The sequence below is a fragment of the Berghia stephanieae genome, chromosome 5 (genome assembly GCF_034508935.2).
Source record: "Berghia stephanieae isolate SIO BIC M18660-M18661 chromosome 5, UCSD_Bste_1.3, whole genome shotgun sequence".
NCBI classification, from domain to species: domain Eukaryota; kingdom Metazoa; phylum Mollusca; class Gastropoda; order Nudibranchia; family Aeolidiidae; genus Berghia; species Berghia stephanieae.
The window spans coordinates 9,434,443-9,450,031 of NC_088364.1; the positions used below are offsets into that span (position 1 = coordinate 9,434,443).

Sequence of the window (15,589 nt, forward strand, 5' to 3'; positions counted from 1 at the left end):
CTGTTCCCATCCCCTCCCCCATCTAAATACAGAACAGGAAAATAAACAAAAGTCTTAATAAGTTTGAATCGTTGGAGTTATAAACGTGTGTAATATCAATATCAAAATAAAACTATTTCATTCCAGGTTACAAATTTATCAATATTATATCAAATCAATCTCTAAATTGCATGTAAGTAAAGAATACATAAATCATAGCTGGAAGTGAAACAGCATTTCTTCTATGAGATAAACTTGAATTCTGTGGAACAAAATACACGTCTAGCAAACAGTTATATAAAATAGAATCTCCCCCCCCCCCCTTACACATCATAAATAGCAAAAACAAACAAAAAAAATAAAAAGTTACTAATTTTCTCCCCCTGTATATAAAATGAAATAACTGGTTCAGAACAAATCAAGGAAGCGTCAAACATTTTACATATCAATGTTTATTGAATAGATTTTTATTTTGAAAATTAGAATTGCAAGAGTAAACAATCACCAACAGGGGAGGAAACAGTCTTCGTATTTTTTGTATTTTGTTTTTAAGGGCTTTATAGAGATTGTGACCCTTTAAGGTCATCTCAAAACAAGTAAAAAGAAGGATTGGAAGATGGTGATGACAGAATAGTTATAAGATTTAGACTAGCTGTCAGGCACCTAAGAAAAACAACATGTCACACAAAGGGGACGAGTTTAACAGATATCATCAGAAGAAGGTTCACACTGACACTCCCACAAATTCCTGGCAACAAAGCCACACACAAAATGGCTACAAAGCAAGCCTTATACAGTAAAGTCCACATGTACGTGTTGTGGCAAAGAACCAGAAACCATAGAGTTTGTGTTGTGACAAGGGTACTGGGCAGGTTCATCATTGAACACAAATGCAGCAATGAATCGATTGCATGGATAGGACGTCGTAATATTGTATGTAGTATGAGACGAAACCATTTGAAGCCTTCATAAGGCTAAAGAATTTTATAAATAAACAACAAATGAATGTCCAGTTTATATGAGATTTCTGTGTTGGCCTCCGAAAAAGCTCAAGATTTTTGTGTTGCCAATACAGAGGGAAAAAATACAGGGATTAAAAATGGGAACTTAGATGAGCTCAAGATTTTTGTGTTGCACTGTATATTAAAAATATGACAGCGGAGATACATTACAAGGAAAATAATATCAGCTCTCACATCCATCCAACTGTTTTTCTCCCTACAAAAGACTCATTCGTTCACAGGTGAAGTCAGATGAATGGTCCCATTCCAGAACAGGATCACAAAACCACATGAAAAGGACAAATGATAAGGTGATAGAAAAGGAAACTGACTACTAATCTGATCCCTAATTAAAAGGGCTGTGATACAAAAATGGATTAGAAATAGGAACTGAAAAGGTCCTCAAATCTCATCTCATAAAGGGTGTATTATCTTAACTCTCTCAAGCTCATATGAATGGAAAATTTGATTATTCAAAATTATGGTGAACCCGAGAGAGAGTTAACCACATCATCAGACATTATAATAACAATTTCCATACATTTGTATAAATATTCATGTTATGTAAAATACAGCATGTATAAAATTGTAAGTACAGGGCATTGTTTGATATTCATGAGGCACTTCCGGAAGCATCCAAGTTTTGAAAGTGATGTAAATTTCATTTATATATCCTCAACAAACAACAAACGTAGAGATACCAAGATCATAAATATAAACCAAAGTGGTATAATGTTGGGACGAACGAGGTGCTGTAGAAATTGAATTTAAATATACAAATATGAAACTCTACTTGTTATGGTGGAGAATAAATAGAATTTCTCACATTGCAAACTCCCCACCTAAAGTTGTTATTTCTTTTCATTTTTATTCTGAATCCACTCTAGACTGTTATATTCATCTAGACATAATACTGTTTTGAGACATTGCCATCAATAAATCAGCAGAATGCCACAAAACAAAAACAAAATCAAAGATGGATTTTCTTTTTTCTGAAAATATTTTTTAAAATTAATTTGTTGGGTACAAATTATTCTAAAATAAATTTGAGACAAATACCTGAATGTGGAAAAAATAATAACCAAAATATGGTCCATTATGGTCATGAAACCCCCCCCCCCCCCCCTCCCCCTACCCAAAGAAAAGAAATCAAAAACAAAAACCGTATAATATGACGCTCTAACATTGGGGGGTGGGGTGGTGAAGGGACATTTTGAAAAGCTTATTTGCCTACTCTTTCAATTTCTGAATCAGTGTCATTGTTCAACTCTTGATCATCACATAGTGTCAAAAAGGAATATATCATTCTTAACAATCTTTCTTGGAGAGGGAGTCTCAAAAATGCTACAATCCCCCCCCCCCCCCCCCCCCCCCCCCGACCATTTGTCACAATCTCATATATCATCAATTGTATTTGCTGGGCAAATCTGGGAAGTTTGATGTGAATAAGAAAATAGGTAACGACTGCTTCCAGAATGTATTCTAATGTGGACAATTCAAATTTCGATGTTCTAAAGGCAACAAATCACAGGCTGCCATGAATTAATTATCGTGGAAAATAAAATTCTCAAACCAGTAAATATTTAACAACAAATATTCAATGAAAAATCTAAATAACTTTATCACAGATTTAATCTGTATAAAAAAGGCTTAAAGACCCTGATTGAGAGTATCTTTATAAGAAAATAAGTTTTCAAAAGTTTCCGATTGTAAAATAAAGTTATAACTTTCACTAAAATATATAAGAATTTGAACCAAAAGCAAAAGAAATACATCTCCAATTACAGACAGACTACAAAATTAAATAAACACCTTTTAAAAATTTTTATTTTCCTTTCAGACAAATACAGACCTAATGAACCTAGTGAGAGACAAACTAAAACTGGTGGCCAGAGAGATGATTAAAAAAAGAAAAAAGGACCAAAATACTACACAGGAATAAAACCCAGAGCTGTCATATATGTCTTTTGTCTATCAGTCAAATGCAATCAGTTAAGTGAATGGGATCTCGAATAATATGTAAACATTATATACATCAAATGCTGTTTGAGTGACCATATAATTCAATGCCTTCAAATAAAATCTGTAATATCGACTTTTTGTTCAATCCACAGTTGTAGAGCTTAAATAATCATTTTATGACAAATTAAACATTAAGATATTAAGATTAGGATTAGGTATTTGTTCTTTTCAGAGTAAAGTAGTAAATGGAAATAAAATTTTAAACCCAAAAAAAAAAAAAAAAAAAAAAAAGACCAAAAAAACCCCAAAAACAACAAAATAAAAAGACAAACAAGAAAAATATCAATAAAAATAAAAAACCGAATAAGTCCTCAGTTAAGTTTTAAATAATTCAAAACACTAATACACTGTCGAAACTCTGTTTTCCCTTAATAGAATGTCCCTTGTAAAAAAAGACAAACTAACAAAACAGTAAATAAATAAATTTTTAAACAAACTACCTGAGACAGTCTGGTGACAATAGCACCACCATCATCATGCTTTGATTAAACGCAAAACGGTTAAAGGTGTAATCCAAAATAACCAAGCCTTATTAATTTGATTTTAACTTTTAATATTGTAAATTTCTTTCTAGTGTTCTTGATCATAAGTCAATCTGATATTATCCTGAATATTGAATTCAATCTATTTCTAAAAACTCACTCATTGACACAACTCTGAATTAAATGCTTTAGAACGTAGAACTAATGTAATCAAGCTGAATTTAGAATCAAATCCAATTTCACCGATTTTCCTCTAAAAGTTTGATTTTAAAAATCCAACTCTGGAAGAAAACATAATAATTAATCTGATTACAGCAATATAAGCACCTTTCCAAAGGCAAATAACACAGTATATGTAATAATGGTAGATTTGCTTATCTGGTAACTGCTTCTTACTTTGATTCCTTATCACAGCTACAAATGAGTATCATAATGATCAGCAGACTCATTGGAGAGGTTGGCTCCGAGGTTATCAATGCCGCGTTCATCTGACTCATCCGTCAAATCCAAAGGCTCCAGTACTTCTTCCAGTTGATCAACACCCGCAATGAAATGTGTGTCACCTCCAGAGTGGGGAAGGGGAAGACTTGGGGAAATGAAAGACATGGAGGAGGAAGTGGCGGCAGTGGTGGTTGGTGGCTGTGAAGGCGTGGGTTGATTTGTTATAACGACGATTGTACTGTCTCTCCTGTCAGATGAAATTTCAATGACACTTGGTCCATTTTGATTAGTGGTAATTATATTTCTGTCATCAGCACCTGGCGATGCAACGTGTGAAGGAATATAATGGTGTTGTGAAGTAGTGTGTGGGGAGGGGTTTGGAGGGGTCCTTGTCATGTCAGACCCATCTCCAGGTTGAGATAATTCAACCTGGTGCACAGATGACACGGATGAAGGAGAGTGTGACGTTGTTACATCATCCGTAGTAGTCAAATCATGACTATCAGAGACTAACTGTGTCACACTTTCACCAATGGCAATGTGTACAAAATCACTGTTGTCATTGATTGGCAGTGAAGGATCGCTGGCTGTTTCCGCACCTTGTTGTGGAGATTCATGTCTCGGCAAAGACGGTCTTCGAGATGGAGCTCGAGAACGATATGTCGGGGGTCGGGAATTTGGCAGACTATCTCCTTGAACGGTGATGTTCATACCGGAATGTATTGTGGAAGTTCTGGAGTGGTAAGAGGGTGGAGGGGAGCCTGGTAGACTGTCGTTCCTTTCATGGTGGGATGTGTTGGAACGGGGATTATTACTGAGTTCCTGCAGGCTTTGGTTCTGGTAGTCCTGCATGGATGCAGCATAGGAAGGAGGGGGCCGTCTATACTGGAACTCTGGATAAAAAACGCCTGGATGGAACAAGAGAAATAATTAAAAATCATCATGTACACTAAGCTTAGGACAATGATTGCAAGTACATTTCCTCTGTTTATAAATTGTTCATCGATTTGTTGTAGCCCCAGTCTGTTGACTATTGACATCCATGAATGAACACATCACAAAAGAAAACAAACTACGTATTGATGATCTACTCAAACAAACAGAAGAAAATAGTTATTTCGAGGGTATAGTGAACTTTGCTTCTGCCAAATTAGGTAGCCCACTATTCTATAATGTGACCGCCCTCTGGATATCTTATAAAGTATCTTAATGATAAACAAGTCTTAATTTCAGAGACTATTTCCCCGAAGAACTACCAAAAATAACTTCTCAAAGAGTCGACTAAGCTAATACTTTGTCCTCACATTTTCAACACTTTAATTCAAACATTTTAATATTCATGGGATTCTTTGTGTCTATGTCATAATATGGAATTGTAATTTTTATTTTTACATGATGAACTCAACCAATTTGTAAGTGTAAGTAGGTGCTATTAGATGTCAATTACAGTGCTCTTAACAGGTGAAAGTCAAAAAGTTTGAAATTTTTTTACGGCAGAAGTTATTGGTTATTGCAGCCAATTAGTCATGTAACTCATTATCAGACTTGTGAATTATAAACGGTTCACAAAATAGAAAAAAAATAAATATTATAACAACATTAAAAATCAGCCATTCATTATTTGTATCCAAAGTTGATTATATATGTCCTTATTGTAATATATTATTCCACTATAATCCTACAAATCTTATGATAAAATGCAAGCATAAGAGAGGGAAAAGTGAAGGCGTGAAAATGATGCAAATTTACATCTCTGTCATTTCAATTATAAAAGTGTGTTAGGAATTCTATATTTATAAGTAAATAAACAAATAAATAAAAGTCCCTAAAGGAACATATTGCCCCATCCCTTTCCCTTATTCTGTCAATCATCATCTTATTATCCACGGCTACTCATCTTGTGTCGCTTTTGACACTTGGACCTGTGTAGGCTGATGTCATAAAACTGGGAATGTCTATCGAATTCATGCAGTTGAACAAACGTTTCAAATTATGACATATATGGCATTAAGGCGATCTTTCCAACTGAAGTACTCCCAAAAAATATTTATATGACGACAAACTGGCAAAGACGAAATTCCGCCAAAAAGTGGAAAACTAAGAGCATTGCTTAATAACTTTTTTTGTTACAAACCTCCAAACCAATTTCCATCTCGGTGACGATGCCTTCGTCTTCTATGTCTCTCTCGTGTTCCTCCTCTACTGAATTGGCCTATGTGAAAAAGGGCGTGTAGAGGTTCATGACCACGGGGTGTACACTTCCACCCGACACTCACAACAATCACCAGGAGGATACCCAAACCTAAAGACAAAATTAAAAAAATCAAATCAATACTGTATTTAAACTTTGACATTAAAATTTAGAAGTAGAAGAACTTTGAAGGAAGGTTAGAGGCATACTACTGCTGAAAAAGAAAAGAAAATTATTGCATATAAAATGAAAAAAAATCCTTGAACACGATTCTTTGAGAAAATACAAGGAAACCTTTTTCTAAGGTAATTAGGATTGATGAGAGATGATTTCCATTGATGACAGATGGAGACTAAAATGCAATGGAATGCATGGATGAAAGTCATTATGAACAAATATTTGGACCTTTTAAAAAATAAGATAGCACATACTTATCCATAGAAATAGAACATCATATTCCAAGAGCTTTTTATGAGGTATTTTAATTTCATAATATTTCCAGATGAAGGAATAGCATTTAATACATATGTTAAGACATGCGCAGCTTATAACGATTCTGCTTTGAAACCATGGAGACTTCTGTATTTTGGATCCATCTCCGATAGGAAGAGGAAAATATGTGCATAATACTTGCTATGGGCATGCCATCACTCACTCAAAACACTGGATCTATGGTCGGATACATCAAAATAGTCAGACCGCAGTAAAATGTTAATATATAAGCGCCTTGTCCATAAATCAATCCTTTCCAACAATAAAGGAAACAAATAGAAAATGCAAGACAACAATAAAGGAAGTCAATCTGGATGATTCAGTGACCTTTAAAAAGGTCGATTTTGAAATTTAGGATGTTTCACTTAATTAATGTGACAATTTTAAAGTCAGTTAGTGAGGTCCATTTCTAAAAGCCAGGAATCTTTTTCAATACCATCCTCAGAACGGAAACGACATCAAATAAGGAAATGTCCTCAGGATGTTATTTTGCAAAGCAGCAAAGGTTCTTGATAGCTGCTGTAGCATCATGGCTGGAAATGGTTCTGATGGGGCAGCATCCTCCTCATCTGACAACGCATCATATTGACAAAACAATGGGCACTAATGACCGTATTATGATTTGCTCTTAGTTTTACCTCACAGCGAAGTATCCTCATTTTCATTGGCTGTTGTATATTACCTTGAGGATATCATTTGCTAATTACAAATTGTATTCTTGTATGGCATTTAACTTTTAGACGAATAATTGTTGATATTGACAGATTGTTGTGTCTATACTATACAACTGTTCACTAATAAATATTATGTTGACATACAAAATCTTATTTATGTAACAACAACAACAACAAAAAATTAAAAAATAGACATTGATGTCATACTGATATATCACTGTACTGCACACAATTTAGCTGTTGTGAGTCCAAGACTATATATATGGAACGATTTTTAAACTTATTTTATAGAGTCTGACAGGAGTCGAGATTTCAAAAGCAGGATTGCCAATTTTTTTTGGATCTGACATCTTGTGAAGCAGAATGCCTTTGTAAGTGGGTTGTAAGAGGAGCAGCGTGGGTCAGTGGATGGTCTTTGCTTCATACCCGAAATGTACCGAATTCAATCACACATCGCTGCGCTGTGTGGCCTAATTCAATTTGCGGCACTGCACTGCAGCTGAAGCCTGGGTTTTTACACTCTTCCCTTGGAATAGACCCTAGAGAAAAATTTCCCCGATGGGATGAAGTTATAAAGGGAATTTTATTTCGCTTTATTTTATATTAAAAAAAGGAAAACAACATTCAATTTTATATAAATTAATGTAAATTTTAGAAAGTCTCACCCATAAACATCACAGCCAGGAATAAGAAACTGCTGCCAGCAGCATGAAGGGCTGCCAAGACGATTCCTGATACAACACAACACACCCCAAGAATGGACATCACAACTAGCACCCATCGAAATGACGTCAATGTCACAACACACTTGACACATGGCTCTTTACACGAGCAGCTCTCACGACTCTGAGAGCTTGAAGACTGGGTTCTCCTCCTCTCACCCCGACCATGATGAGTATGCCGATGAAGAGAACCATCCCCTTCAATACGATTACGGTCTCGACTGTGACGTTGGTCTCCTCCGGGTCGCCTTTGATTTTGTCGGAGTCGAGGAATCTGAGGCACCATGTGAGAGTGGAGAATATCGGGGAGGGAAGCATTTAAAGGGTGAATGGAAGGATTGCTAGAAGTGTTCTGATGCGACATTGCCGTTGCAGGACTAGAACTATTTGCCTGTCTGTAAGTAGGTAGCATATACCTCGACACCACAGATGGCCCTGATGATGGAGATTGCTGCCGTGGTCCATGTTGCTCAGCTGACATCGGTGCCGGTCTAGGCATAGCTGAAGACCGATTAGGAGGTTCATTTGGAGCTTGATTTAAATTTCTGGAGGCTCGATGGACTCCAGGGTTGGCCACTGAAGTGTTTGCTGCCCCGGACAGCTGAGATGATGATGTAACCATATCCCTCACCTCTGTTTATTACTAATATCCAACAAGTTAAGAATTAATAATCCGATAGTTACACCATCATCTCGTGAACTCGTATGTTTTGAAAAAAAATATCTTTGGTGACCTCCTGGATACCATTACTCCCTTTCTCATGCCATTATGAAGTGTCTGTGTGAAAGAAAGAAAAAGCAATTATCAAATAAAAAGTTTGATTTGAATAATTTTGTCTCATAAACTTAAACAGTGGGACTCAGAATTGCTGCTTGAGTCAGTCAGACTAAATACTGTTGACCTGCATTTTAATAACACACAGCACTTCTCAGTGGTAAAAATATAATTTATGAAAAACCGTTATAGATCCCAACTCTGTTCAATACCCCTACATTACCACTAAACGCATTTTCTGAAATTAATTTTTTAAAGAACAAAATACCAAACACAGAACGATAAAAACATAAATATATATATATATATATATATATATATATATATATATATATATATATATATATATATATATATATTATTTAAATTTATTAAAATATTTACCACAATGTTTGGGACAGTCTACATCAATGTTTCAGGCTTAATTAAGCCTGAAACATTGATGTAGACTGTCCCAAACATTGTGGTAAATATTTTAAATAATAATTCGCTCCATTACTACATGTCGAGCACTTTTCGTACCATATTTGTATCAACAGATCAATAATATAACATTATATATATATATATATATATATATATATATATATATATATAAGAATATATAGAGAAGAGAGAGAGAGAGAGAGAGAGAGAGAGAGAGAGAGAGAGATTGGTAACTAATATATATCTCTAATAGAACGACACCAAACACAACACTAGATATTGCTCCAACAGAGCGACACCTAATGTAGTACTAGATATCGCTCCATCATTTTGTTAATCGCAAAAATAGAGTCAATAAAACTATCGCCCCCAGTTATACCACCAACTTTTTAGCCCGGAACAATCATTTATCGATATATAAATGCCAAAAACCTTGTTAAAGCGCAATCCGCCAACCACAAAGCGAGAGCGCTTTATATAAGAATAATAGAAAAAATACTTGCTATGACGCCAAGGGTACTCAACAAAATTGTCTTCCAAGTTATTGATAACAGTGAAAAAAATAAATGTTAGATTCTGATCATTTTAATGATTTTTGGTATAGCTGTTCAGACCTTATTATTATAAGTATGATTTCTAATTTTAGAGTTCCGATAGTGCTTCCAAATACTGCTAGTTGAGTCCCATACAACAGGGACTAAATTCCCACCATACTCAATACACTGCCAATGTTGCCTTGGTCCCAAACGTGATGATATAACGAGGTTTCAATGTACATCAAAAAATAACAAAATAGAAGTGACATAATTCACATTTTTAAAATTTCTTCTAAATAGACATGATTAAATATCTCAAAAAGTTGGGTGTAGCGTAGTAGTCAAGCTGTTTGACTCTTAATTGGAAGGTCTGGGTTCAAATCCCAATGGGGACAACTTTTTTTTTCAATATTAATTTTTTTTTTACTTCTATACTATTTATCTGTTTTCTTACTGGTATTACTTTAATGAATAACAATAAGATTTCTGGTGCAGTGCCCAACTTCATAAGTCTGCTCAGAAACCTTTCCTATAAAATGGTGGACGCACATAAAATTTCTCCCAAAATTCAAAATGGTTCTGACATTTCATTAATTTCAATTACAAACACTTGGTTAAAAGCTCACTCCAGTCGCCGGGCATTACAAGAACCCTAACAAAATTAAGACACTAATTACTAATTGTGGACGCAAAATTTATCTTTGGACCATTCCATGGAACGCCATTACATGTTTTCGATCCAGCCACTGAGGATGAAGTGAAGTCAGCCATTTTAGATAGCCCATCAAAATATTGTGACTTAGTAGACCCCACCCCAACTAGTATTCTTAAGACTTGTATTGAAGAACTGTTACCAACAATAACTGAACTTATAAATAATTCGTTGGTCCCAGGTAGTGTCCCGACTCGTTTAAACGTGCCATTGTTAAACCACTATTAAAGAAGTCCGATCTAAATGTAAACGAACTGAAAAATTACAGACCTGTCTCCAACCTTCCATATCTATCCAAAGTGCTTGAACGCATTGTGTTAAAAAGACTTTTGTATCATATCCATCTAAATAATTTAAGTGAAAATTTCCAATCTGCCTATAAATCACATCATAGCACTGAAACTGCCCTTTTAAAAGTATGCACTGATATTCTTAATAGTATTGACAAAAATCATGTCTGTTTATTAACTATGTTGGACCTTTCGGCTGCATTTGACACCATTGATCACGAGATACTTATTAAACGATTAGAAATTACTTTTGGAATAAGAGACACTGCGCTTAGTTGGTTTAAATCATACCTAACATCAAGATCTCAGTCAGTTCTGATCGATGGCGCAGTATCAGAAACATTTCCTCTAAATTATGGCGTTTCGCAGGGGTCTGTCCTTGGTCCTGTTATTTTTACTCTTTATACTCAACCTCTTTCGGATATTTTTGTTAAAAATAAATTAATGTATCACTTCTATGCTGATGACACTCAGATCTATGTAAGCAATATCCCTAGTAATATCCCATCATTAATTACCCGTGTTGAAGACTGTATTAGAGATGTTAAATGCTGGATGGAAATTAACAAGTTAAAGCTGAATAATGAAAAGACAGAGGTGATGGTGTGTGGTAGAAAAAGTGTTTTGAAAGATGATTTTCTGAAGTTTACTCTAAATATAAATGGGTGCACAATTAACCTCTCAACGTGTGTGAAAAACCTCGGGGTAATGCTAGATCAACATATGACTATGCAGGCACAGTTTGATTCTCTATGTAGAAGTTTGACAATAGGCCTAAAAAGAATTGCGTCAGTTAGACCTTTCCTAACAAGAGAAGTAACATGCAAACTAATGACATCTTTCATACTATCTAAAATAGATTACTGTAACTCGTTAATCTCGAATGTAAGCAACGATAAAATGATAAAATATCACACCTTCAAAGTATCCAGAATGCGGCTGCTAAATTGATTTTAAGAAAGAAGAGAACATCCTACTCGTTGCCACTTTTGTATGAGCTGCATTGGTTACCAGTTAAAGTGAGAATCGAATTCAAACTAGCAGTATTGTGTTATAAGTGCCTTAATGATCAAGCACCATTCACGGCGTCTAATCTGCACTATAAATCTGACCGTTTAGTTTCCCGCTGTTCCGAGCGCCGACGTAACCTCACCCGACAGGTAACCGGGGTCAACAGCGGTCAGCCAATATCAATTCCCAGAACGTAGATTTGACGTTCATTGGGTGATACCAATGGATGATTTCCGTACCAATTAACCTCACGATCTTCGTGACGATGCAATTCCACCCAAATGCAAAGAATTCTCGCAGACCTCCTCTTTCCATCGGTCCAATTTTTATTTCAATATCTCCAGTACTTATTCCACAAGCTGTGATTCAAATTCACATATTTTTCTATAACATTTAAATAAAATTACTTGTAATTACCTCAGGATTCTAAAAAAACGTTGCTATAAACTTTAAATTTTTTTTGGTGTGATTCACAAGGCACAAGTTTTACTACGAAATGAGGTAAGTTTCATTTACTCTTCAGTTTTCATTATTTTGTAATGATTATTTTTCCGCGGTAGGTCAGGTAATAATGATATTACCTCTTTAGCCTTGTTATTGAAACGTAATATTTCGCTGCGGTTTTATTGTTAATTGTATTTTTATTTTTTATTTTTTTCAATGATGAGTTAATTTGATTTTTAAATTGCATAATTTGAATTATCTTGCTAATGTTTAATTTTAAATGACATTGTGTGTTGGGCCTCAACTTAGCTCAACTGCTTGTTAGAATTTTCCTGCCCCCCCCCCCCCCCCTTTCTTTCACCAAATTGGGTGAAGTATTTGGTTTTTCTTTTTCCAAATTTTATGTACGCTGTTATGTATGCATGGATATGAGAAGTAATACAGAGTGTTTTAAAACTCATTTTATTCATTAATTCACTATATCATTGCTTACATCGCTCAGTCAATTTTGAATTTTCTCTTACAGCATGGACCACACAATTGCAAGTCATAACCAAGCAGTGAATTCATTATGTAGGACATGTCGTGGTATGCTTTGTTTAACACAGAAATAGAAACGTGCCCGCAAGAAACCATTTAAATGTTCAAATTATTCTAATAACATTCTTTTAGTCTATGGGACTGACACGGCATTGGACAAGCAAGGAGCACACTCATAATTTATGTGTAAAAAGTACACATTATAAAGCACATTGAACACACGACTCATTAGCTTCTTTGTATTTTCTCATTGCCAAGACGCTAATAATAAATAAATCAACCTTGAAACGGGTTGCACTTGCATGTTTGATATCGACAGAGTAGAATATAACAACAAACTCCAAAACGCAGGAGAGACTTTCAAATCTCATGCCCGAGCCACTCACCCTCAGGGATGGTCTTATTGCCTCTGAATTGGACAGAATACCGCATTACACAACAGGCTTACCACAGCAGATCATTCATTGGCAACCACTGCCACAAATACTAACAAGAAAAAGTCTACACTTACAATTATCCAACAAACAAAGAACTGCACCCACGACCCACTCATCATTGACGACGCTTGCAGTATTGGATTAATTTTCGACAATATAAACAAGGCCTATAGTCATGTGCACAACTTTATTTCACACACAAAATCGATCAAAGCAGACACGATCCAATATATTCAAAGTGCAATAAAACATTACACGGATACATACAGAAAATATTTTCCAAACAAAATAATCCCAAAACAACACCTCCTTGAGTACCAGTGCATACCACACATCACTCAATATAAGTTTGGACTTAGACTTCTTGGAGAACAAGGCACAGAGACCTGTCACCAAACAACAGCAAAATTGGAAAAAAAAAGAGCATCCGGCATTATCAATGATATGAATAAAATGCGATTTGTCATCAACGCAATTCAGTTAAAGACCAGCCCCAAACTACACTGACGAGTTTGAATGCTCGTAGCGGATATATTTGTGTTGAGGAAAAATACGTTTTTTGTGAGGAGAAGTATTTACATCTTCTCTTTATAATACATAAAATTCAGACAAATCCATAGCAACGTTTTTTTTTCTCTAATTTTTGAAATGTTGCACCCGCTATATTTTTTGTGTAATTTGTTACCGTTCATTGATAACTTATATTGAGAAATCTAGTAATACTATGAAAAAATAAAAAACACACAGTAAAAGTAGAAAATATAAACTTTTATACCAAGTAGTGATATTTCAACTCATTCAATATGGGTGTCTAACAGACAATAAAACAAAACATTGTTAAATTGAGTGAAACGGCAATCCCCGTTAGGTAAATTCCTCTCGGTGATTGACCGCTCACCGTGACCGGGTCAGCAGGTGTCAGGAACGGGATCCCGTCTCAACTAAACTGTTGTCGTTGTGTACGCTGTGCATTGTATATTACTGAATTTTTAGAAACTTATAAGCCAACGAGGAGTCTACATTCTGCACTAGATTCTACAAAATTAATTGTTACAAATAAATATAAATATAAATTTTACGGCGGCAGATCGTTCAGTCACGTCGAACCTTCCATCTGGAACTCTCTTCCTAAAAGAATAAGAGAAGCGCAGTCCTTATCAATATTTAAATCAAAGTTAAAACACCATCTCTTTGTTAAAACACATCTTGATTAATGCATCTTTGTAATTTGACTCCAATATGAATGTTAATTTAGTTATTATATCATTATTTTATATTATTTCCGTATTTGACATAGCATGTGGATGCATTATAACATATCTTGTATTAATGACTTTATGTTTAGTTATTACATTGTTGTATAATGATAATATTATGTTGATGTAGTATGTATAATGTTTCATTTGTATAATAATGTCACTGTATTATTGTTTCGCGCATTGAGCATCACCCAGTGATGAAAATGCGCGTTGCGGGTGGTTGGATGGGAGCATCACCCTTGAATCATATACCTATGATGTTCGCATGGGTGTATGATCCGATAGTGATGTCGTTTCTTCTTCTCTTTACTAGCCTATCCTGCTTCTTTGGTTTGTGATTGTATTTTTGACAGGGGATATTTTTTTCCCTGTAAATCCTCTGCCTGTTTGTTCTTTGTTATTTATAATTTAGCTTATGATATCTTTAGGTTATGCTTTTGATTGACATTTGTACTATTTTTGTTGGATTGCTTGTTTTTTTGTTTCAGCGGTCTCTCATATAACCTCAATTGTGTTGGAAGAGACCTAAAGCAACAAACAAACAAACAAAACAACAACAAAAATGCGCGTTATAAATGTCATGTATTATTATTACTATTATTATTATTATTATTATCTGGTATTAATTACCAATCCAACAAAAACAAGACAGTTTGTAATGTAGCTTGTTGGAATTTCTCCCCTTCCTTTTCTGGTAAACAACACCATTTGTATTGAAATTGAAGGAACATACCTTTGAATAAATCATGTACCAAACTCATGGACTCAAGTGAAAAACTTTTCAACAAGTTCTTTCTTATTCATCATACTATTATTATTCTTTAGTGTCATTTACAGAATCAAAACAAAGCTAAAAATAAACATATCATCAGCAATTCAATCATAAAACAGTCTTTAAATTTAAGTTAAGTAACCTTGGCCTTGAGTATCTAAATCTACTAATCCCTAAATGAAAATGATTGACCACTATATCAAAGGCAAAGCCAAAGCTTACGTTTACTCAAACTATAATTACTATTATTATTATTTGATATAACGCCAGTATCCACAAATAGTGCTCAAACTCAGAGTCAAAGGTGCTTACAAACTGGTGTCCAAAGAATCAAGAAAGATCCGAATAACACACACCATTCGATTCACCACAAAATTAATTAG

The 15,589-nt window shown here is 34.8% G+C and overlaps 1 protein-coding gene across 2 annotated transcripts in view; it reads right to left on the minus strand.

Annotated features, from left to right (window-relative positions):
• Positions 1-463: 463 nt before the first annotated feature.
• The window catches only part of LOC144972350 (uncharacterized), a 15,533-nt gene continuing 407 nt past the window's right edge, over positions 464-15,589 (minus strand). The window contains exons 1-4 of one of the 2 annotated variants that reach the window (XM_078913448.1): positions 15,519-15,589; positions 7,948-8,782; positions 6,060-6,227; positions 464-4,833 (exon numbers count right to left, since the gene is read on the minus strand). The exon at positions 15,519-15,589 is cut by the window's right edge and continues 204 nt beyond it. In XM_078913448.1, the coding sequence (XP_078769574.1) occupies positions 3,899-4,833; positions 6,060-6,227; positions 7,948-8,626 (1,782 nt within the window). In that variant the 5' untranslated portion in view covers positions 8,627-8,782; positions 15,519-15,589 and the 3' untranslated portion in view covers positions 464-3,898. The remainder of the gene's footprint in view (positions 4,834-6,059; positions 6,228-7,947; positions 8,783-15,518) is intronic. The other variant, XM_078913446.1, reaches the window with a different exon arrangement.